The sequence below is a fragment of the Herpailurus yagouaroundi genome, unplaced genomic scaffold, assembly GCF_014898765.1.
Source record: "Herpailurus yagouaroundi ecotype Mexico unplaced genomic scaffold, PumYag 184, whole genome shotgun sequence".
In the NCBI taxonomy this organism is placed as follows: Eukaryota; Metazoa; Chordata; class Mammalia; order Carnivora; family Felidae; genus Herpailurus; species Herpailurus yagouaroundi.
Window position 1 is genome coordinate 32,058,474 of NW_024412415.1, and position 23,496 is coordinate 32,081,969.

At 53.6% G+C, this 23,496-nt stretch overlaps 1 protein-coding gene and 1 long non-coding RNA gene across 5 annotated transcripts in view; one reads left to right on the forward strand and one right to left on the reverse strand.

Annotated features, from left to right (window-relative positions):
- The window catches only part of SMAD3 (SMAD family member 3), a 119,763-nt gene extending 101,503 nt beyond the window's left edge, over positions 1-18,260 (forward strand). For 2 of the 4 annotated variants that reach the window (XM_040493056.1, XM_040493055.1), the window contains 4 exons: positions 5,600-5,812; positions 8,041-8,178; positions 11,081-11,225; positions 13,866-13,989. In XM_040493056.1, the coding sequence (XP_040348990.1) occupies positions 5,600-5,812; positions 8,041-8,178; positions 11,081-11,225; positions 13,866-13,989 (620 nt within the window). Of the gene's footprint in view, positions 1-5,599; positions 5,813-8,040; positions 8,179-11,080; positions 11,226-13,865 lie in introns of all 4 variants that reach the window. The other 2 variants (XR_005795882.1, XM_040493054.1) reach the window with 2 other exon arrangements.
- Positions 18,128-23,239, reverse strand: LOC121041879 (uncharacterized). Its single transcript, XR_005795883.1, has 2 exons — positions 21,257-23,239; positions 18,128-18,635 (listed from the first exon to the last, which is right to left on the reverse strand). It is a non-coding gene; the product is annotated as an uncharacterized LOC121041879 (long non-coding RNA).
- Between the last annotated feature and the right edge of the window lie 257 nt (positions 23,240-23,496).

A 23,496-nucleotide genomic window follows, 5' to 3' on the forward strand; every position in this document is an offset into this window, starting at 1 on the left:
CCCCCCCCCGCCGAAGTTGGTCAGAGGTGGGTGTGGGGAAAATAAAAGGCGAGATGACCACAGAGAAGGATGGGGGACATCTCAGGACATCTGATTATTTCCTGCAAAGAAATTACGCAGGAAGAGAGCAGAGGACATCTGGCTCGTTCTTACTCCCTCCCCACATCCAGGCAAGAGAGTGTGCCTCCCTCCGCTGTGAGACCGCTGCTGGCCTTACAGGGAGGGGCCCAGAGGAGTGACTGACTGCGAGCCAGCTCAGCTTCTCGTCAGAGGCAGGCTCTGGGGAGACCCAGCGGCTCTGGCTTGCAGGGAAGGGACGTGAGCAGGTGATGTTCCTGTCACTACACATCATGCTAGATGAGTCACCTGGGATTTCCTAAGCATTTAAGTCCAGGATTGGGCCAAATGGAGGGGAAGGAGGAGGGAAGCATAAAGAGGAAAAAGATAATGAGCTGGACCCTGAGGGTGAGTAAGTCGTTCTTGCTTTAAAGTGAACATTTGGGGAGGGGCCTTGACCATGGGGAAAGAGGTACCAGGCAGTGCCCTGGGGCAGTGGCTGGACTGGAGATTGAGGAGGTGATGGTTTCCAGAGTGCCTCTTGTAGAAGGTATCTTCCTCTCCTGCTAGGAGCGAGGGGCAGGGTGGTGGGGGCAGTGGGGAGACGCCTCAGCCTCCTGGGGCACCTGGGGAAAATAAACATTGAAAAAGATTTTTCAAAACAAAATTTTTAATGTTTATTTTAGAGAGAGAGCTAGAGCATGAGTGGGGGTACAGAGAGAGACAGAATCTGAAGCAGGCTTCGGGCTCTGAGCTGTCAGCACAGAGCCTGATGTGGGGCTTGAACCCACAAACCTCAAGGTCATGACTTGAACCGAAGTTGGATGCTGAACCAACTGAGCCACCCAGGTGTCCCTAAAAAATTTTATTGAAGAAATCACAGCATCCTAATGGCGGGAAGTCAGCTTCCAGCCAGAAGACGTGACCCTTAGACTTTGCCACTGCTCTTGGCTGCAGTGAACTGATCCAAGGCTAAAAGAGCGGTGGCTGCTTTCTGTGCTGCGCATACCTCGTTTTGTCGTTCTCCTCCTTAACGAGCTAGGTTGAAATTGGGGTCCCGGGTGCCAGGACCCAGCCATCTTGGGCCCACAGGAACTAACCCTCAGAAACCGCAACTAATAAGGGCCGACCGTGTACAGAGGGCAGGTGAAGTCTTCACGGCCACATAAGCTGGGGCTGAAAGGTTGAGCCTGGGCTGGTGAGGATCAGGCAGCCCAGGCAGAGGGAACAGTGAGGACTGGGGATGGGAGTGTGGCATCTCTGGGACAGGAGCTCAGGCTCCTTCCACAGGTGAGGGCCCAGACGAAGGCAGTGCATTCACGTTTTGACCTTTAGCCTTGTGGCTTCGGCGCCCCGGCCTTTGCCTGCTCCCTGCTTTTCATAGTAGAAAGCTAATTCCTGCTCCCCTCATCTGTCCCCCCCCCCCCTCCTTTTCCTTTACCGGATTTGGATCTCTCGCACATGTTTTTAATAGGCATCCTTTAATCCAAGTGTTGCCTTCTGGGTTTTATTCTGTTTTCTTTTCCTTAAACAAAACAGAAAGCCCATGCCAGCTTGGAATAGGGCTTAAAACCAAAGCCAGTCAGTGCCGTTAGTGTGGCACGGGGCCAGTCGTGAATTAAGTACCCCATGCCACTCGAGAAGTCTGGCTGATCCCACACAGGTGGGGGCAGGGGGCCGAGAATGCCAGGAGCAGGAGGTTTCCAACACCTCTGCCGCGGGAAGAGTGATCAGCATAGACTCAGTCTGGCTGGGAGCAGGGCTATTTGAAGGAAGGCCTTGGACATTGTCGTCTGCCACTCCGGGTGTGCTGAGTCTTGGGCCTGGAGAAACGAAACCACTGTCGTGGAGGCAAATCCCTTTATCCCTCGGAGTCATCCTCCCAGAGGAGTCTTTGAGTGGCAATATCGTCGAGTCCTTTTCAAGAAGCAGCCTTATGCAAAATTGCTTCTGCATCTGTTGGAAAACTCTTCAAATTAAGGCTGGCTGGCTTGATGGATGTGGGAGGAGAGGTTGCCACCTGGCAGATTTTTGTTCAAGATTTAGTGCCAGGAGAAGCTTTGATTCCCTTGCAGAACTGGTAAGCATTGTCTGTGCATAACCAGAGCCATACAGCATAGTCTCCCTTTTTGCCTTGTCTGCTAGGAAGCTCAGAGCCAAGTTGAGTGCTCTCTGGGTCCCGTTTATAATGTTATCTTTTCCAGGGTCCTTTTTATTTCTCTTGTACTTAATCATGGTGTGGCTAAGTCATTTGGGGGGGGGAGGGGGGGAAGAGGGCATACATTTAAAAAGAGTTTGCCACTCAAGGCAGAACCTAGAAGTGGTGACCATACATTTTGGTCTGTAGCTCTTCTTGCAGGAGTGCCCTGAGGAAGCAGCTGAGAGGTGACAGGAGGGACAGAGGTGAAAGGCAGAGCTAGAGTTTTGTTGTCTGCAGAGAAGAGTAAATGCCTAGCCAGGGTGCTGCTCCAGGTCAGTCCTGCTCCTGAACATAGGCCAGCTCGGCCGAACAGCACTCTGTAAAATGGCACCCTTCAGACTTTGCCTTGGCCTGACTGCACTGCTCCCCCACTAAACTAGCATCTTCTTAATTATGTGTCAGGCTTCTGAGTCCAGTGTTTTCCACCACACTGTCCAGTGTGTTTCTGCAAGCTACAGGGATGTTTGGATAAGGGCTCAGATCTGCTTGGGGGGCCCTCTTGGGTGAGGACCCCCAACCCCCTCTCTGATTCCGAGATGCCTCAAAGCCCACATTTCTCCACAGTGGTCCTGGCACCATGTTACCCAGTGGGTGGCCTGTGGCTTTTCTTCTTTTGATGGGTAGGCTGTGCCAGTGTTCCTGGGAGCCAAGCTCGCTCTCTTCCGTCTGGACTAAGCCAGAGGGTGCTAGACAAGGCTTTATAATTTGGGGTGAGGTCTCTTCTGTACTTCGCTGGGGAAGCCAGGGCCAGCCCAGACCAGCCACAGCTGCCTCTTTAGGCTGACCCATGCCAGACGCACAGTGACCTAGAGTGTCTGCACCAGACGTCTTCCAGTAAAGCTGAAGGCACTGTCCAGACCGGGGAGGTTGGCACAGCGAGGTCAGCCGAACCTGCCCCCGGGCAGTGGTGGTCAGCAGCCCTTCCTCAGTACCTCTTGGCCTTGTCACAGGACCCAACCCCTTGGAGTGCTTGGATTGCACTTGGATTGCACTTGGATTTCCTAGGCATTTTTTTTTTTTTTTTTTTTTTTTTTAGGTTTCCAAAGCAACATAGCTCACATTTTAGTGACCACATTGTTTAGAATATAGCTTATCTCACTGGAATGTTGAAGCATCGAGCGCAGCCAGAGCCGGATGTGACCGCTGTGGCTCAACCCATCCTCGGGGGCACAGGCCACAAGCCATGGTCGCTCTTGATCCAGTCACTCCTCCATTCCCCGTTAAAAGCAGCTTAGATCCCCTGCCTTCCTTGCTTCCTTCCCTCTATCCTGGGAAGAGAGGAAAGGGGCGAGGACACTTTGCCTTCCCTGCAGTGGAGGTCGGGACAGGAGCAGGATGTTCTCAGGTTCATGTACACAATCAGTTCGATATTGGCAGCACCATTTATCAAGCGCTTGACGTGGGCCCGGCACCTCATGTGATTTCTCCCAATCTGTTTGCAGACAGCACCCAGTGGTAAAGAGGTTTCTCCACCTGGTGGCTGCAGGGGGAGATGTGGAGGCTGAAACCTAGAGCTGGACTGGTTCGCTGATAGTCACACGGCTGGTCCACGCCAGAGCAGAGAGTGCGTTCTGGTCTGCCTGGCTTCAAAGCTGGAGCTCCGTGACCTGGCTAAACACCCAAGGCAGTGGTTTTCAACCAGGGGCTCCTTTGCCCCTTCAAAGACCGCCGGCAGTGCCTGGGGCCATTTGTTACTGTCACAGCTTGGGAGGGGGAGATGTGTGTGTGCTACCGGCATTAAGTGGGTAGACACCAACCAGGGAGGCTACTGAACATCTTGTGACCTACAACGCCCCCCTCCCTCATCCCAGGCGAAGAATTATTTGGCTCACACTTTCTGGGTGTGTGTTGAATGCAGGGATGTTACAGGTCTACACCTCCTTCCACGTGTGGTAGGTGTTCTCTTTGCCTTCGAAAAGGGGTCACAGGCATTGACCCCACAAGTAGATCTGGGCCCTTTGCCCTGCAGGGGGCTCCCAGGCCCCTCCCAGAACAGCTTCTGAGTTTTGTCTCTTGTTCTTCCCACACTTCTAAAGGTCTGGTGAGCAGAGATCCCAGTGGGTTCTCACTCCAGGAAGTGGCTCGGCAGGCAGTGAGCTGGGGTCCCTGGCCAGTGATGAGACCTGGCACAGTGAGCCCTTCCTGTCTGTCCCTCACACCAGTTCCCACAGACGCACCCTGAGTAACCACGTGCCCCCGAATATGAGAGCCAGAGCGAGTGATCTGGCTAGAGGTCCAAAGGGAGGAGCGAGAAGGGACAGGAGACTCACCAGTTCTCCGACAAGGGGGTGGATTCAAGTAGGCAGCGAGAGAGCTATGGTGCAATGCTCCAGCCCACGTGGGAGCAGCGCGGTGCAGGGGGGTGGCCGGAAGAGGCTGGACAGGAGTGCCGTGGAGTCCTGTTAGGATGCCGTGGCACTGACGCCAGGGAGGAAGGACGGGGGCCTGGCCCAGGGCTAAGCACGGACTTGCTGAGGGATGCAGGGGGAGGACAGGGTGCCTTGGCAGGTGTGGACCAGAGTGGCCACAGGTGACAGGAGGGCTAGGGAGTCACAGGAAAGGTGATGCGGGATCATGTGAGGGGGAACCTCTAAAGAGAACCAACTCCTCTCAAGATGGCAGTTTTGCTCTGAGGAGCCCTTGGTTGAGACCACAGACTGACAGCTAGGACAAATTGAGAATTTCTCTTAGGCGAGCCTGGGTCTTAGCCACCCCTCCAGACAGCATCTGGGTACGTGCGGAAGATCGTTTCTGTAATAAGAGACGCAGACCTGGTTCACCGTGCAGACAGCACCTGGTGTCTGTGTGGTCACACCTGGCACCCGTGGAACCCCCTTGGCTGCCCCAGCCTTTTCCTTTCATGGGCTTGGATCCTGACTTGCTGCCCCACAGGCTAGGAGTGTCCAAGACTGGGCAGAGCCGAGAGCCCTTCTGGAGGCAGAGATTTGCTTCCGAAGAAAGGCTGGGAGGTGGCCGGGTAGGGTGATGTGGCACGCCGGGCCTGCCCAGTGGGCTTTCCCAGGTGTGGGTTGATGCCTGGCCCTCTTGGGGTTTGTCCAGCGCCTCCTTGGAGACTGTTCCACCCAAGGCCAGCCAGGCAGGACAGGACCTTTATGAGCTCAAAACTAAATGAAAGTGGCATGTTTTTCCAAACACTGGAGGATTTTTTTTTTTTTTATCCCACTGGATTCTGCAAGTTTAATATCCTACAAGGCACGAGGGCAGAGGATTGTAACACGCTCTGAGGGGCAGAGAAACTGTCTTACGGAGCACCCAGGGGACCTCGCTGAGGAGTGTGCGACCCGGGGGCCCCTGACCCAGTCGCCTGATGTGTCTTCCCAGACCTGCAGCCTGTCACCTACTGCGAGCCAGCCTTCTGGTGCTCCATTTCCTACTACGAGCTGAACCAGCGCGTCGGGGAGACCTTCCACGCCTCCCAGCCCTCCATGACCGTGGATGGCTTCACCGACCCCTCCAACTCGGAGCGCTTCTGCCTGGGGCTGCTCTCCAATGTCAACAGGAACGCGGCTGTGGAGCTCACACGGAGGCACATCGGTAAGGATGCCACGTTTCCCCGCGGACCCCCGCCGTGGCCCCAGCAGCCACAGTGCAGAACCCACCAACCGGCACTGTGCCACACCTCCGGGGAGCCTGGAGAGGATGCGCTCCCCCAGCCCGCCCCCAAACTCTGTATGGCTTTGTTTAGGGGCCAGACGGGAAGAGTTCCCGGTGTTTGGTCATTCCCATTCAGAGACATAGATTATGCTTGAAAATGTGAAAGCCACAGAGGAAAGCATTCACTTAAGGGAGGGGGCAAGCATGGGGAATCTATGAGAAGGGCGCGTCTGCAACCCTCTTCATAAACGTACCTCGTGATCGTTGGGTAGGTAGATGGGGTCAGTCTTGATGGGAGTGAGCTTTTCTTTGTTCATTTCCCATATGATTACTCTAGGCTACCAGAACAACACTGGTGCTGATACTCTGCCTTCGAACACCCAGAACATAATAAAAGACGGTTTCTAGAGGAAGAAGGCATGTGTACGCCCCTTGGTTTGCTCCTAAAATTATCATGCTAAGGATGTTTGTAATTCTGTGATCCCGAGTCACTCAGAAGTCCATGGAGATGATATAGCAGGGTATTCTCAGTCCAGAGCCCCTGGGGTTGGCAGACAGGCTCCAGGGCGAGGGTAGGGTGGCAGGGGGTCTGGTCCTAAGTGAACCGGAGCACCCTTGATCTTGTCTGTATTATATCTTGGGCTTTCACAGAAGTTCTCATTTGAAGAGAGGATTTTATGGTTAAGAAGAGTTTGGCAGCCATAGGTGTGGGCCCATGTGCTCATTTTCCAGGCAATAACCTGATGCCCAAGGAAGAGCAGAGCCTTGCAGAGGCTACACAGTGAGTGTGACACAGCCAGTGACAAACAGTCCCCTGCCACTGAGCCCACATCCTTCCCAGACAGCCTCCCCATGTGTTTTACTTGAAAAAAGATACTGATCCTGGGAGGCATACATCATTGTTTACTTATTCTCTTTATACTTTTCTCTATTTAAAAAAAAATAACATCTTACTTTTGAGAGAGTGTGTGTGAGTGGGGAAGAGGCAGAGAGAGAGGGAGACACAGAATCCGAAGCAGGTTCCAGGCTCTGAGCTGTCAGCCCAGAGCCCGATGCGGGGCTTGAACCCACAAATCACGAGATCGTGACCTGAGCTGAAGTCGGATGCTTAACTGACTGAGCCACCCGGGCGCCCCTACTTTTCTGTATTTTTAAAACTAGTATTTCAAAAATTTACCAAAACAAAACACATTTTCGTTGTTTTGGTCTGGGTCTCCCCATCTCTGCCTGTGACCTTGACTGACCTAACACCGTGGCCCCTCCTTATGGACTCTGACTCGGCCAGCACCCCACATATTTGTGACACCAAAGTCTTGCAGCACCAAACCAAGAAGAAATGGGGGTGCGGCAGTAGTGGGAGGAGGAGGCGGGGAGAACACCCAGTGGCCCCCTGGTTTCTATCCCACTTGACGTTGTGCCCGTAAACCCTGGCTCCGTTTTCCAGCCCTCTGGGCCTCTTCCCCAGAAGCAGCAACAGAGGCCTTCCCGTGCAGCAGAGGAGAACATCCCTGGCTGAGAGGAGAGCTCATTGTCAGAGCATTTACGTAACTGCTTGCTCGAATTGCAGAGGCAATTTAAAAATAATTCCTGTCCATCTGGAATGGATTTAAGAGATGAAGGAAAAGTGAATGATATAAACCTATGGAATGTTTCAGAAAAATGCACTGGGGAGGGAAAGGTACAGGAGGGGGCACGAAGCCGTCCCTGTAAAGCAGGGCGCCTGCGAGGTCTGCTGCCTCAGGAGGAGCCCTGCAGGTCTGCTGAGTGAATTCGTGTAGCAGTAGCCGTAGTAACAGCTCGTACTTAGCGGGCGCTTAGTGTGGGTGGCACAACAGCCCTGGGAGGTAGGTATTACTGTTACCCCATCTTTCAGACGAAGAAACTGAGGCTCAGAGCGTGAGTAACTGGATGGAGGCCCATGGCTAGTCCGTGACAGAGGCCGTCGTTGAGACTTACCCCTGCCCTGGCCCCTGGTCATCTCCCTCCTCCAGCTTGAGGAACCCTTGTTTTCCCGTGTGTGGGTTTAGGCTTGGGCTCTGGGGCCTGTTTGTCTGGTGAGGCTAGCGGAGAGGCAGCCCCTCCGAGCATCGGCTCAGCTCTGCCTCCTCGGCTGGCCTCAGCCGGCCCTGGGGCCAGACGCTGGGCCGGCCTGACCCACATCTCTGTAGGGCGAGGCGTGCGGCTGTACTACATCGGAGGGGAGGTCTTCGCCGAGTGCCTCAGTGACAGCGCCATCTTTGTCCAGTCTCCCAACTGTAACCAGCGCTACGGCTGGCACCCAGCCACCGTCTGCAAGATCCCGCCAGGTAAGGGCTCTCACCCCTACCCTGCCCCGATGGCCTCTCTAGCCCCGGTGCATACCTGGGAGAGGTTTCTGCTTTCTTACCTTGTCTCCTCCTCGCTTTTTGCGTTGCCAGCCCGGAGGTGCCTTGCTGGGGTGTTCTCTGTGGCTTCCGATCTTGCTGTGGTCTCCTTGACCCTCCAAGGAGCAGACGCAGCATCTGACGGATCTGCCTCTGATCTGTGGGTACCTGCTTGTTGCCTCGTGCGCACAGATGCTCGGGCATTATGCTTTCTTCTTTCATTGCACAAACTCACACAGCATGTGGGCATGGTGCCAGGTGCTTGGGGGAGATGGAGGGGTGCAGGAGGCCCTGCTGCTGTCCCCACAGACCTTAAAAGACCAGCTGAGTATGTAAGACAAAGACACAAATGAGTTTAATACAAGGAAGGGTGCTAAGCACCAAAGGAGCAGCTCAGATAAGGTGCTCCTGGATCTGGGGGGGTCGGTGGGGGGGGGGGGGGGAACTCATTTAAATTTTTTTTTTTAATGTTTATTTTTGAGAGAGAGACAGAGACAGAGACAGAACAGGAGCAGGGGAGGGACAGAGAGAGAGGGAGACACAGAATCTGAAGCAGGCTCCAGGCTCCGTCAGCACAGTGCCAGGCACGGACCCACAGACTGTGAGATCATGACCTGAGCCTAAGTCAGACGCTCAACCGACTGACCCGCCCAGGCGCCCCATGGCGGAAACTCATTTAACTGCTGAGATGGACTGGGGAGAGCTTCGTGGAGAAGGCATTCAGGCGTTGAAGGCTGAGTAGACAAAGGGGTGATGGGGACCGTGAGGGCATTCAGGCAGAGGGAACAAAAGCCCAGAGGCAACGGAGAGTAAGGCACATATGGATGGTACCCTGGCTGGAGGAGAGGCCACATAAGAGACTGGAAATGTTTAGAAAGTATGATGGGACCAGACCACAGAAGGCGGTCATGACAAAGTTCTACTTTTATTCTCTGGAACTCTTGAGGGTTTTCTGAGTGGGGCTGAAAACCCCGCTGACGGGGCGGCGGGCGGGGGGGGGGGGTGTTGTCGACTCCCACCTATGCTCCAAGAAAGGCGGCACCCCAGGGGATGGCTTGCGAGGGGCCGTGGCTGTGCAGCAACACCCGAGGAAGACCGACCCATCAGGGCTTCTTGAGTTAGGAAACCAAGGCTGAGCATCCTGGCCAGAGGGCCCTGTTCACAGGCACACAGTCCCTGGGCCTGCTGCTGGCAGAAGGCAGACTGTGACTGGCTAGTCCTGTGTATGGCACATGTGTGGCATTTGTCTTCCTGTCGGCAAGGCAGCAGATGATAGCGGAGCGATGGGTTTTGGGCAGTGTCAGCTTAAGAATGCCAGGAGGTCTGGGGCACTAGAGGACTGGGTGGCTCAGTCGGTTAAGTGTCTGACTCTTGATTTTGGCTCAGGCCGTGATCTCACAGTTTCATGGGTTTGAGCCCCATGCCAGGCTCTGTGCTGACAGGGCAGAGCCTGCTTCAGATCCTCTGTCTCCCTCTTTCTTTGCCCCTCCCCCACTTTGCTCAAAACAAACCAAAAAAAAAGAATGCAGAAGGTCTGAAATAACAGTAGTCTACATTTCCAGGGCATTGTGTGGTTGTGTTCCCAGAATACATTTATATCTTTGCTCTTAGTCCTTTCCAATCATTCTGGCTCCTTAGGAGACAAGTTCAGAGAGGTCAAGCCACCTGACCAAAGGCACAGCTAGTAAGTGGCTGAGCCAGGATGAGGCTAGAACTGTGTGACTCCCGAGCCTCGTGCTCCTCTGCTTCTTGGCTCAGCTGGGAGCCAAAACCCACTTTCTGCCCTGTGTCCCCACACATCTCCTTGGAGAAAAAACGAGAACAGAAAGGTCCGTCATGTTCTTGGCATTGTGGTCATTCCTTTCCCCAACCCTCCTCCCATCTTTTGGTGAGGGCTGAGTTGGCTGTGGTGGGGTTTGTTGGCTCATGGAAGATCAGAGCCTGGAGGACCCCCGTGGCCAGCCTCTCAGAGACACGGGCTTACGACAAGAAAGTGACCAGCCCAGAGTCATACAGCAAAATTAGGTGCCCAGTGTTGCCCTGCTAACAAATGTCACCTTAGCTCACCTTTTGGCCTTTTCTAGCATGTTGCTGTTGTCTTTATTTTTCTGACACATTCCAGGCACTCAGGTGGTAGGACCTCCGGAGATTTATTATAAACTTCATTTGTGCCAGTCTCTGGTTTTACTGCCTGGAGGGTTAGACACACATCCTCACTTCGCTGCAGATGTCACTCTGACCCAGCCATGTGCCTAAAGGCCAAAATGCGGCCCGGATCTCTTGTTCCTTCCTGGCCCCAGGTGGACTCACTAGGGCAGCCTGGGTGGAACCTGGGCCCCTCTGTTGGCAGCCTTTCATCTGGCCTACACTCCTGTCACGGCCTCCCCTTCCCCGGGTGCTCAGCCGTGCCCCACGCAGCCATGGAGATTCTGGCTTGGGTCCCTTGTGTCTCTCGTCCCTGGCTTCCTGCCTTGGCCCTTTTGCCCGGGGCGAGGCCCACCTCTCTAGGCCATCTCTCTTGTTCTTGGTGGCCCGCTTTACGGTCTTCCTCATTGTTCCGTGGCTCTCGGAGCTGGAGCCTACAGGCCAGGGTTTCACCCACCTCCACGGCTCAGCTGCACCTCCCCACTGAGGTGGGGATGGCTTCAAGGCCAAGGACCAAGTCGGTCTATCCCTAGCACGGTGTGGAGTGTGTGGCTGGCACATGGAATGGTCGCCCTGTCACACTTCGGCCGTGTGAGTTCCACTGTCTGGATGACCCCGGGGGGTGGCTTTAGCCAGGCGTGGGGGCACGGGACACGGATGTGCTCCGTCCCCACGAGCACTGTTTTCCCTCTCTCGGCAGGATGCAACCTGAAGATCTTCAACAACCAGGAGTTTGCCGCCCTCCTGGCTCAGTCTGTCAACCAGGGCTTCGAGGCGGTCTACCAGCTGACCCGGATGTGCACCATCCGCATGAGCTTCGTCAAAGGCTGGGGAGCAGAGTACAGGTCAGGTCGGGGGCACGCGTCACGGGAGCCTGACTGCGGGAGACTCAGACGGCAGAGCTAGGCCAGCCCTCGCCCCAGAGACCAAGAATGAGGAGGAGCTAGGCACTGTTCGCCCGGTGCTGCGACCACACGTTCCATTTTCTCCTCACCACAACCCTGGGCAGGGACGCTGGCATCACCCCCGGCGCACGGATGAGGGAACGAAGGCCTAGGCAGGGAAAGTGACTTGCCTGAGGTCACGTTGTCAGTGGAAAGGCGGAGCCCAGAGCAGGGCCTCGTGGCTTCTTCCTCATTGTGTGTTTGGGGCAGACGGTTTTAGGACCACCCTTTCCAGGGAGTTAAGTCGTCCTCCCCTCCTTCCCTCCTCTGGGGCTCTGTCTTTGACTCGAGGGACCCTGAGGATCTAGGGTATTAAAATTTGAGAGGCAGCTAGAAGAGATGTGGGAAGTCAGAAAGGAACATAGTTTACTTGTTCAGAAAAGAACTGATTTTTTTTTTTCTTTCACAATTTCAGATATTGCTTTAAACATGGCATCGGTCAGTTCTACCTGATCTGCTCTATTGACTCTGTCACACCTTCCTGGCTTGGGTTTAGAGAATCCTGTCCCTTTTCTTGCTCCACCTAGACGGGAGGTGTGTGTCAGAGCTGTGTGCCCCTCCTGCCCTGCGCCGCCCCTGCCCAGCCCCCGGCTTCCCCGGCAGACGCAGAGGTGCCCACACGTCAGCTGGGGCCAGTGCCTTGCAAGTGACTCCCCCCTTCTCTTCATTTTTCCAGATGTTTGGAATCCATTTTGTTTTGTAGTCATTGTGCACCCCGGCCAAACCCATTTCAATATTGGCTCTGTGCCACCGTTTATAATGAAATCCAGATGAGCATGACTTATGGAAAGTCAGATCCTCGTTAGAGGATGGCGGTCCGTAAAATCTTCTTCCATTTACCCTATTTTATTTATTTTTTTTTTAATTTTTTTTTTTTAACGTTTATTTATTTTTGAGACAGAGACAGAGCATGAATGGGGGAGGATCAGAGAGAGGGAGACACAGAATCTCACGGACCGCGAGATCATGACCTGAGCCGAAGTCGGCCGCTTAACCGACTGAACCACCCAGGCGCCCCCCCCATTTACCGTATTTTAGCTGCCGTTGCCTGTGTCTGCCCCATAGTGCCAGGGAGCACAGCACCTTGGCCCGTGGGGTCTCTGTGAAACCCAGGATGAGTGACCAATTGAGCAACCCAAGTGGTCGGGCCTCTCAGCAGAACTTAGGGCCCAGTTATGACAGCCTAAGGGAACTAGCCAAGGCCCGAAGACCCAGCCCGAAGAGAGATTTAGCCCACCTTTTAGCCCTGGCTGAAACCATTTACGGAACAAGGATGAAGGGTTATAAAAGGAGTATTTTTTTAGTGGGGGAGGGAGATACTTAGATGGCTGCCAGTGGGAGAGAGCCCACGGGAGGTGCTTTCACTCCCTCCTACACCCACACACGTGGGTCCAGAGGACCACGCTCAGGCACCGTAGGTCAGAGAGGCACCTCAGCATCCACAGGCCCATCTCTCCACCTCTACTCGGGTGAAGCGTCGGCCAGGCAGGGAGGGTGGTGGCCTTAGGCTAGCAGCCGTCTGCCTAGCGCGGCCCTATGGCTCCCCCGCCCCCGGCGCGGGGAAGAGGCCCCTTGGTGGCGGAGGAAGCCATTCCCGGGGGACACTGTGTCACCAGGCGAGACGTACTGCCAGCACAGCCGGTCCTGTACGGCGCTCTGCGTCCCTGCCACCTGGCAGCCCTGAGGAGCAGCCTAACAGGCGGGTGCGGCCCCTTCCCAGAACGGTCTCGCCCTCCTCCTGCCTCTCGGGCCAAAGAGTAAGGTTTCATCCATCCTGTAAGATGACCAAAAGCCGGGAGGGCCCAGGGCCCAGGCCTCTCACCTCCAGCTGGCACCCGCACCTCCGGCCTCAGCAAGATAGCCTTTGCTCACTGGAGGCCGTTGGGAGCTCGCCTGAGGGCTGCGTCATCAACCAGCCTGAATTTAGACAAAGTGCTTTGGGGAAACGAAACGTGTGGTGTGCCTTGGTTTTTTCCAGTAATTGTTCCATGGCTCGCTCTGCTCGTAAGATTTTCCAAAATAAGTCCATAGATGGGAATTATATCAGCACATTGGGAACTGATGGCCTGTGGACTCTGCCGGCGCCTTGCGAAAAACACCCCTCGATCAGACAGACACGCGTCATCATGGCCTGCTGGGGCCCGGGGTGCCCGTTCAGGACAGATGGGACCGAGGGAGACCTTTGCTCAGGCTGGAAGTTCTTCACCGGGCGGCCGGGGGGCTGACACAGGCAGAGGTGGGCAAGTGCGATACCCTAAACTTTGCCTTACACGTTTAACCCTTGAAGGGCTACCTCCTTTCCCAGCAAGAGAACCTGATTTACTCAAGGCTCTTCCTGGCTGGAGGAGTATGGCTTGGCCGTCTCCAATAACAGTGAGTGGGATCTCCTCTAGGGCAGGGTCTAGCAAGGTGCCTTGGATATGTCTCTGGCTTTGGGAGGAAGACTCTCATGAAAGCAGGCAGAGGTGTTTTGACTTGTATGTGTGTCTTTCCGGACAATTTTGACATCTCCCACCCCACCCCTTTCTCTGTGTCTTGCAGGAGACAGACAGTGACCAGCACCCCCTGCTGGATTGAGCTGCACCTCAATGGGCCGTTGCAGTGGCTTGACAAGGTCCTCACCCAGATGGGCTCCCCAAGCATCCGCTGTTCCAGTGTGTCTTAGAGACATTGGGTGTGAAGGGGGAGGGTGGGAAGGGACGGGCTTGGGGGAAGAAGGCCGTGTAGGACGTGGAGAAAATTGGAACTCAACTCACTATTGTCAATGAAGAAGTTTTTCTCCCTCGATCAAGGCGGCACCAGCCTGTTTTCCAAAACACAAAAGCAGACCCAGAGATGGATCTTAGAACAGCCGTGTCTGCTGAACACATTTGCCCTTTGGCCCCAGTTTGGTGGGCAAGAAATGGCTTCTGCTCTGGTGGCTTGAGCAAACAGGTAGTATTTCACCACCTGCCCCCTCCTCCCAGCCTCCTTCTGTTTCAATGACCGCAATCTAGGATGTCACTGTCCAACGGGAAATGGCCCTCGTTTCCGGACTGGAGTGTGAAACTCACCTTGGGTGTTCTAGGTAGAGTAGAGCCTGCAGGGCCGTGAGCAAACCTCATGCCTGGTCCTCTGGCACTTTTAACAAAGGCTTCAACTGAGCCTTCCTGAGCTCCAGCACTCCGGCAGACCCCGCACCCCGGGGAGCTGGACTGACTTGTGGCGGGGAGGGGGCTCGTCTGTCTCCTCCCCTCTCCGAGCGGACGGATACGTGTGAGCCGGTGTGTTCAGAGCATGCACACAGGCACAGTGGGGAAAGGTGGTGGGACACCTCCTCTCTCAAGTTTGTCCTTTCTCACTTTGAACGGGTGGGAGATCTGCCGGGGCTTCTGCAATGTATAGAACATCTTCTCGCGTTGATCTCAGAGATGTGAATTACACAAAGTGCTCACACAAAGCAGGAGGCAGCCGTCCCATCGCAGTGTTTTGAGCATGGGTCTCCAGTCATCTGTAAGAGCTCGCTTGCTATCCTTCTGCATCCGGCTATCTCGGTTTACGTAGTCAGTTGCGCTAATTAAATGAGCTTTATCGTATGCTCGTTTAAATGTTTATATTAAAAAAAAAAATCCTGGTTGGCACACTGACTGGGAAACCAGCGTGGGGCCCAGCAACCTCTCTCTCAAGGTGAAGCTGTTCCAGGTTCTGTTGAGAAGACACCTGCCAGCAGCACTTTTGGAAACTGAAATTAACAGAAGCAAATTCACCAGAAGTGGAAAATCTCAGGCCAACACAGGCAAATGAAAAGGGCTATTAAAATTTTTTCTTTTTTTGTTTTACACCTTTGAAAACTGCAGGCTTGGTGCACAGAGGTCTGCCATCCTCCCCCTGGGATGTAAGATTATCTAGCTCACAGTAGAGGATCATCAGTGACGACTATAGCAGCTATATTGTATAATAAGTACTGTTCCCAGTGGCAATTAGTGAGAAAATGGTTATAAATTATTGCAACTGGAAAAAAAAAAAAAAAAGCTCTCCTTTTTACTGGCCTTTTGCAGAATCCCGCAGACAGAATTGCCACTTGCAATTGGTACTTTATTCCTTGTTGCTGTTTTTGTAATGAAATGACTTATCCCGTATTTTTGCATGGATTTCTACCAGGAAAAGTGAAGGGATTTCCTATGGAAGTCCTGTCTTCTTCCAGGTGAAGGGGAGAAAGTGTACACTTCTCGCAGGTAAAAACCTCAAATGTGATGACATTTCTGATGCCTTACGGAGATGTTGGGGGCTTCCTGGTGCCTCCCCGGCAGGATCCTAATGCCTCTGCAGCTCTAGCCTTATGGTTTCCAGGTAGGAGAGCTGCTGTCCAAGCTCCCTGAGGACACAGGAGGACGTGGGAGGAGCACCTTGCCAGACCTACGCTTGGCTTTTCCCGGGGCTTGTTGACACAGAACCCAGAGACCACACAAAACCCCTGTCGACCTGAGAGGGTCAAATACTGCAGGTCGGAAGTTTGCCTGCTGTGCAATGATCTGTGGACTGCTTCTTCCAGGAAGCTCTGAACCTCCTGGATGTGCATTCACGCTCCGGGTCAGGTCTGAGACTCGTGGTGTGGAATATCCCATTTTGGCCTCTGCTGGTGCAATCATGCCCTTCCTAAGAGCCAGGGCGGCGGTTCCCGAGGGCCTGAGTTCTCTACCTGCTCCATGATCCTCTGAGGACTTCCTCTGGCACACAGCTGTCCTCCAGTTACTCGGGAAACTAGCTTCAGGTACAGCACAACCTCGGCGACCCAGTGGCTATGCATGGATGGGGTCTTACAACCCGTGATGTTCAGAGCTGAAGGCTACTTTTAGGAGGCATGAAGTTTTAGTTTTGTGTTTCTCCAAAAGCTCACTCGGCCCCTCTTCTTTATAGACTGCTCCTTGGAGGAGGATGTGAAAGGAAAATGTAGGTAAGTCCCCCTCTGGACGAAATTCAGTCCTACCCAGAGGTGAAGACCCTTCCCGTCACAGAGGCTGCCTAGGTGCTTTGGGCTTGTGTAATATTAGTGTCCTTCCTTTAAGTCACAAAGCTTGTTTTCTGAATTTGAAGAACCCGTTGTCTGAATGGCATTTACATGTTAAGATCTTTTTAAAGGACAGTTGAAGGGGGACAAGAGAAAACACGGCAGTCTAGTGGGGGTGGAGGGCAGGTTTAAGCGTAGGTGTCTGGGCTCCCCTCCAAGTTGTCTTCACCTTGTGGCTCGTGCTGCCGCTGACCCGAGCCACCAGCACCGGGGTGGAGATCCTCGGCTGCACCCCAGACCCCCCGGGCCAACGTCTGTTCTCTTCCCTTTCCTCCCCCACCCCCCTTCCTAACTTTATTTAGTAACTTTGGTCCTTCCAGCACAAGCAAACGTAGGTAGCTGCCCCAGCAGGTTCGGGTTACAGGCCTGTGCTGGAACATCATCTCAGTTGGCCAGTTTCCTGGCAGGCTGTAGACGATCTGACATTTTGAGACGAGCCTAGAGTCAGGAGCGGGGACTTTGACTCTTAGGAAGCACACACGAGGGCAAGGCTGCTGGCAGACTTTCCCGTCATCCTGATGTTGTCTTTTTTGGTTTTTTTTTGACCGTGGTGATAATTTTTTTTTTTAATCGTTAACGTATTGGAATGAGCTGTAGCACGTTACCTTGTGCTTAGTTTTTTTTCTCCATCTTCCTTTGGCTTCCCAGTGCTTGGACATATTCCAGGGCTGAGTGCTTTTACTCAGAGCGCAGGAAAAGGCTTTCTTTAGGTAGTATGTGCATGCATGTATGTAGTCTGGGCAGAAGGCAGATAGGGTTTCATCCTTAGCCCCAAGCTGCCCTTTCTGAAGCTCCGGGAAGGTCTCCGGAGGGCCAGGTCTCGCCTCAGGCCGCTCTCTGAAGTCCTTAAAAGGAGAGGGAGGAAAAGGAATCAGGGGACTGTTTCCAAGGGGGTTACTGGTACCAAGAGCAGGCATGAGTTGAGTTCTGGACTCTGTGGGATTTTAAGTGGCAGAGTGGGGAGTTTTCCCCCAAATCTGTGTCTGTCCTCGCTTTACTAGAAGAAAGCCTCAACACAGCTGCGGCGTACCATTTTTCTTTTTGTGTCATGAATGTTCCCTTCTAGATCATCCTTTTGAGCAATATCGGCTACTTCTCAAGAGGGTGGGAAAGCAAAAAAAAAAAAAAAAAAAAAGACACAAGAGGATATGGTTCCCACATGACAAGGAGGCATCCCTGGTGGAGGGGTGGCAGTCAGTGGGGAAAGGACTTTTCAGAAACACAGCTCTCACGTAAACTCGCCTATTGTGTGAACTGGATTGAGCAATGCTCTCAGTGATTCTGTAACTTTTTGTTATGCTGAAGTATAATGTACACTCTGGCATTCTGGTATTTTTATATTTATGTAATAACTTCTTAAAACCATTCAAGACGGAGAACTATTTAATTTTTTGAAGCAAGTTGGAAAGGTCTCTCCTCCCAAGGACTGACTGTGGCTGGGAAGAGTCGGGGGCCCAGCGGCTCAGCCTCCAGAACCGCCCGCCCCCCCCCCCCCCCCCCCCCGGGCAGGCCACCGGCGAGGCAGCGATCCCGATCCCTGGGTCCCCTCCAGGCCCTTTGGGGTGGTGAGAACTTGACGCAGAGGGTTAGAGCCAGAGCCCCCTCCCTGCTGCTGTGTCGAGGCGGTCCCGGACTCTGCTGGGGTGTATCGGGGGGGGGGGGGGGGGGACAGAGCGGGGAGGCTGTGATTACCTTCACTTCTCAGCCAGCCTGACCTTTTAATACCTTTGTAAAAAGCATGTATGTATTTATAGTGTTTTAGATTTTTCTAACTTTTGTATCTTAAGAGCAGAGCACCTGTTTAAGCATTGTACCCCTCTTGTTAAAGATCTGTGTCCTCTCTTTCCCCTGTAAGTACCCTTCTAATAAACTTTTCATCGAAAAGCTCCCATGCCTGGAGCTCTGTCTCATTCTTGCAGGGTGGGGAAAAGATTGGAAAGCGAGCCCTCCAACGTCAACAATGGCTCGAGCCCCTCTTCTTTCTGCCAAAGCCTCTCGTGCTCCCTGGTGGCCCTCCTCCACTCACCGAGGGTGACGTGCGTGGAGGGCCAGCAGGAGCCCCTGGGTTGGCCCAGCGGGGGCCTCTCCCTCGCTTCCCCCACCTGAGCAACACACAGTCCGATCGCTGCGTTGGTCCCTGGCCCTCATTTCCTCTGTACGCAGAAGGCCTAGATGCCACCAGATGAATCCTCCCCCAGGCGTGGAAGTAGTTTTAGGTTCGTAAAGGTTTTCACCCCTTCCAGCTCCGAGGACTCGGTCAGCGCCTGCGCAAATACATTTTAAATTAAAAACTCCCAAGGACGGAAAGATTTGGTTGACTCTTAACACGGGCCCGAATGACGTGGATTAAGAAACAGGATTAAAATGAACAGTTTGGGCGGGGAGGCATGGGGCTCGAGTAATCCTTTAGCCGGGCCGCTTCTACAGCATCTTCTAAGGAACTCCCCAGACACCTCCCCTACCAGGAGACAGGCCAGTTTCACAGGTGCGGCCCCCCCCGGGCCTACGGATTTGGCCCCCCCCCACGAACCGCATCAATTCCTACCTTCAAAATTCCTAGCTCTGCCCTCGTGCCCCTGTCTTCCCCGTGGTTTTAGCCTCTCTCTCTCAGCAGATGATTCCAATCCCACCTCTAGCCCAAACTGTTCCTTCAGACGCACAACTTTAAATTCCAGCTGCCTAGCAAGTGGGCTCCGCACAACGGCCCCAACCCAAATCCTCTTCCGGCGCCCTCCGCACACCCCCCAGTTTTTAGCAGCAGCCTCTCCCGGGTCCCTCTCCCCCATCCTCCCGAGTCCTGAACGGCTTGATGCAGCTCTCCCCTGTGCTCTCCACCCCCTGCTGACCAAGCCTCCCTTTTGTAAAGGCCCTACTGCCCGGACGTCCTGGCTCTCCTCGGCCCTCACACCGTGTCCTCTTTTTCTTGGGCCTGCGCCTACTTCTTCCGGGTTGGTGTTCCCAGACCACTGGATGCACTCTCGACATTCCTTCCTGAGTGACCTCATCTCCCCACATGATTGCAAGCCACATTAACGCTAATGACTCCCAAATCAGTATTTCTAGCCCAGACGTCAATCCCAGGCTTCGGACTTGCGTCCAACGGCCTGCTGGCTACCGGTGCTCGGGGGCGCCGCAAGTACCTCACACTCGCAACTGGAAACATGGAATTATCGCCGCCCTCATTACACGGCCTCCCTCCCCTCTGGCCTCCAGCCCCAGAAGTCACCAACACCCCGCACGCCCTAGCAGCCCTGTTTGGCCGTGCCCAGTACGTGAGGTCCTTAGCACCCGGACAACCGCACTAGCTTCCCAACGGCTCCTGGCCTCTTGCCTGCTTTCCCGGAAACTCATCTTCCACGCACGGCCCTGTGACCCACGTGACTTGAGCCCTCCAGTCCACTGCGTAAACTCCAAAGCCTTTATCACGGGCCACCGGACTCTTGTCACTCGACCCCTATCTAGCTGTCACAGCTCGCTGGTACAGCCGGCAGCCCAGGGACAAACAGGTGGTGTTCCTTACACAGCACACTCCTCTCCATGATGACAAGCCCTCTTCCCAAGTCTGCGCTCCCTGCCCCTGTGCCTAACACACCAGCAGGTCACCTGGAGAACTTTCACAAATGCTGAGACTCAGGTCAGACACCTCCTCCAGGAAGCCATTCGCAAATCTATCGCCAGGCTTCCCAACTGAGTGGTAACTGTGGTTGTCCTCCCCTCGAGGCTCTGAGTTCCTTGAGGGCAGCATTTACATCTTATTCTTGTATCCCTGGCTTCTTTGGGCCACCGATTTTTGCTGAATAAATCAGTGCCCACAGCTAGCAGATTCTACCTCAGCAATCCTTTCCATCTACTTCCACCATGCCCTAAGTCCTTACATATGGTTGAAGGGATGCCACCAAAATGCAGTTCCTAATTGCCTTTTCTCATAGCTCTTCTAACATCCTCCTGACCTGTGCCCCCCTCGTCCAGAGATGGAGGGTAGACGGCAGAATTACCACCCTTCTATTTCTCCATCCACAGCAAAAACCACTAAACACCATGCTGGGTCCACTCTCGGCCTCGGAATCCTTCGCAACACAGCCCTCCAGGCAGGTAGCGCGACTCGATTCGTTTTGGCTAAGACTGCTGCCATTTCCCAGGAATGCAGTTGTGGTTACCTGTCTCTTCCGTGCTAAACCCCTTGGGCTCCTTGATTGCCTCCCAAGTAGGCACTGGTCCCACCAAGTAGTATTTCAAGGTTTTCTCTAAATTCACTCCATCCTTGTGCGCCCCGTTCCTCCCACTGGACCGGGTGGGTTTTCCCGACGTAACCCCTTGCTTTCTCTCCCCGTACCTCTGGTTCATGCTGCAACTCCCGCTAAGAATCTGCCGCCTCCCCTCACGCTTTGGCTCCAGTTCCACCCTAGCCCCTAGCTCCGTCTGAGCACCACTTCCTCCAGTCCGTGGGTCTCCCAAGTGTGGGCCTGGCCGGCAGCATCAGTACCGCACGGGACAGTCAAAACGCATTCCCCCAGACCCCGCTGGGGACCTGCTGAACCGAAACTCTGGGCCGGCGCCCTGCGGGGGACTCGCTGTGGGCTCACGTCTGAGAAAGACTGCTCTGAGACGTACCATATGCTCTCCCCAGCCCACTCTGCGCTCGCCTTCCCACAGCAGGGGAGGCTGGTCCCAACACTTCACATGCTGCCCGGCACTCTAGCTTTCCTGGCCTCGATGCGCTTGCCCCCCGGCCCCCACCCCGCCCCCATCACCTGGGCTGGGTGATGAGCTCCCGGAGAGAACCCACACCCTTACCCAAGCCTGCGGCCTCTGCCACCCCTGCAGAGCCTGGTACCGAGAAGGTGCACCATCAGGGCCGGACCCTGAATCCTGTTTCAGCGCTTACCTGGGTAAAGGAACAGGGGCCAGCTGCTCTTCCTCAACTCTGACTCTGAAGCCTTCTAACTTCACCACTGGCGACATCCTGAGAGTTCCCCAGAGCGGCTGGATTGGCACAGACCGTGTCCTTGGGCTTCGGATGAAGAGAAGGTTCTCTCTCTCAAACTGAACTGTTTCTATAAAGTTCCTACCCCAGGCCTCCCTTAGTCCACATTTTTGTAGCACTAAAGCCACCTGGTTGATCAGAGAAAAGGGAGAGGCAAAGACGAAAAGCTTTATGTGACCTGTCACTGCTTCCCAGATTTGTGCTTGTGGGGAGAGAGGGTTTGAACCCATCAACAGATAGACACAAAATATCTTTTTCCTCCCAGACCTGTGTTCCAAAGATGCAGTAATGGTCACTGGGTCCAGGTTCTGAATCCATACTTTTCCAACAGGAAACAAGGTAGAACCACAAATCATTAAAAGCTGGAACAGGGCTCAGGAGTGTTCCGACAAAAGGCCCACGTTTGTTGCCGTTCCCTCTTGTCAATCCCTCGCTCTGCATGCACATCAGAGAAACACCTCAGAACAGAGCAAGACTGTTCCTATTCTAGAAGAACTTGGCTTTAGTGCTACAAACACACAAACTCAGAATAAAGACATCTACACTAAGAGCAAGACTCGTGATGTTTATGACGTAGGTGGTGCCAAAGATAAGAAACTGAGCATTTCCACGACCTTTTCGGCAACAGCTTCAATGCCAGAGACGCAAAGATGGACCGCTACCCTAAACCCTGAGTGGAATCTAAATCAAAACGTGAACTTTGCCCTGCACGCTCAGCCTGCTGCTTTTACGAGGCCTACCGATTCTGGGAGAGTTGACCGTCTGGGTGTTTTGTAACCGGTCCTGCAGGAAGGTGGTACGCTTGACCAGACTTTTCACTTTCTCTGCCTAGAGTCCTCCGGTAAGATGTGGTCTTTAATGACAGAATGCCATACCTAAATTGCCTGACTGCTTTAAAATCTGGGGTGGGGGTGAAGGACGACTTGCACTGGTTACAGAATTCTCTGCAACTCTGTCTCCGTCAATCAGGACGTTCAATGAAGCAGAACCTCTGACCACGCTAGACACATGTTTGCTAAATTTAGCTTTGCCTCAGCAGGCGCTCAGAATAGCTCCTCGAGCTCTCATGTTACCCTTAGCCAGTGATTCTTTTAAGGCTGCTTCTCCATGGCAGGCCGGCGCAGAGCAAGGGGCACTCCACGCGCTCTCTCGATGGCCATTGTCAAGAAACTGGCCTAAGGTAAGGGAATCCGGTCAGCCACAGCGAAGATGTTCACTCCCACCTCTCCGCCGCGGGAGCAGGAAGTTAGCCATATATCACCTTTCACGCGTTACAAGTAGTTTGCAGTTAACGGCCTGACATGCTCCATGGTCCTTGAACCACATCCCCTATTACTCAGCCGTCCAAGTCTAGCGTCCCTCAATCTCTAGCTTCTCTGAATTAGATGTGGCCAAGTTCTATAAATAGAGAGAAAGCAAACTGGTTCTGTCAATCTTCTCATACTCTGGCAGGATAACATATTTTAAAATCATAAAAATATCTATGTCTTCATCACTCTAAAATTATTACATAACACATGATTTTTGAGGGGAAAAAAAAAAAAGTTTACTTCTGTCTCTCCCTCCCTTCCAACCCTCATGGGCCTTCAAATGTTGTGATCATATTCAGCAAACTAGCAAACGTGAATCCAAACCAAAATTAAAGGCCTACTATGGGCCCAACTCTGTGTTACACAAATAGAGAAATGTTGGAGGTAAAAAAAAGCCGAGTCTCTCACTTTAATTCCCGGACAGACAGTCCATAGTAACTGGCGTTGGCACATTCACAGCTCATGTCAGGTTGACTGCAACTTTTACTGCACTATTAGCTTATGATCACTTTTTTTTTTTTTAAATGCTTACTTTTGAGGGAGAGAGAATGTAAGCAGCGGAGGGGCAGAGAGAGGAAGACACAGAATCCAAAGCAGGCTCCAGGAGAATCCAAAGCAGGCTCCAGGCTCTGAACTATCAGCACAGAGCCCAACGTGGGGCTCGAATCCACAAACTGCAAGATCATGACCTGAGCCAAAGTCGGACGTTTAACCAACTAAGCCACCCAGGTGCCCCAGTTCGTGATCACTCTTAACGTGAGCCTTTAGAAACCACTTTAGAAACCACTTTTATCCCCGTGTGCCCTGGAAGGGGCCAACAGCCCCAGAAAG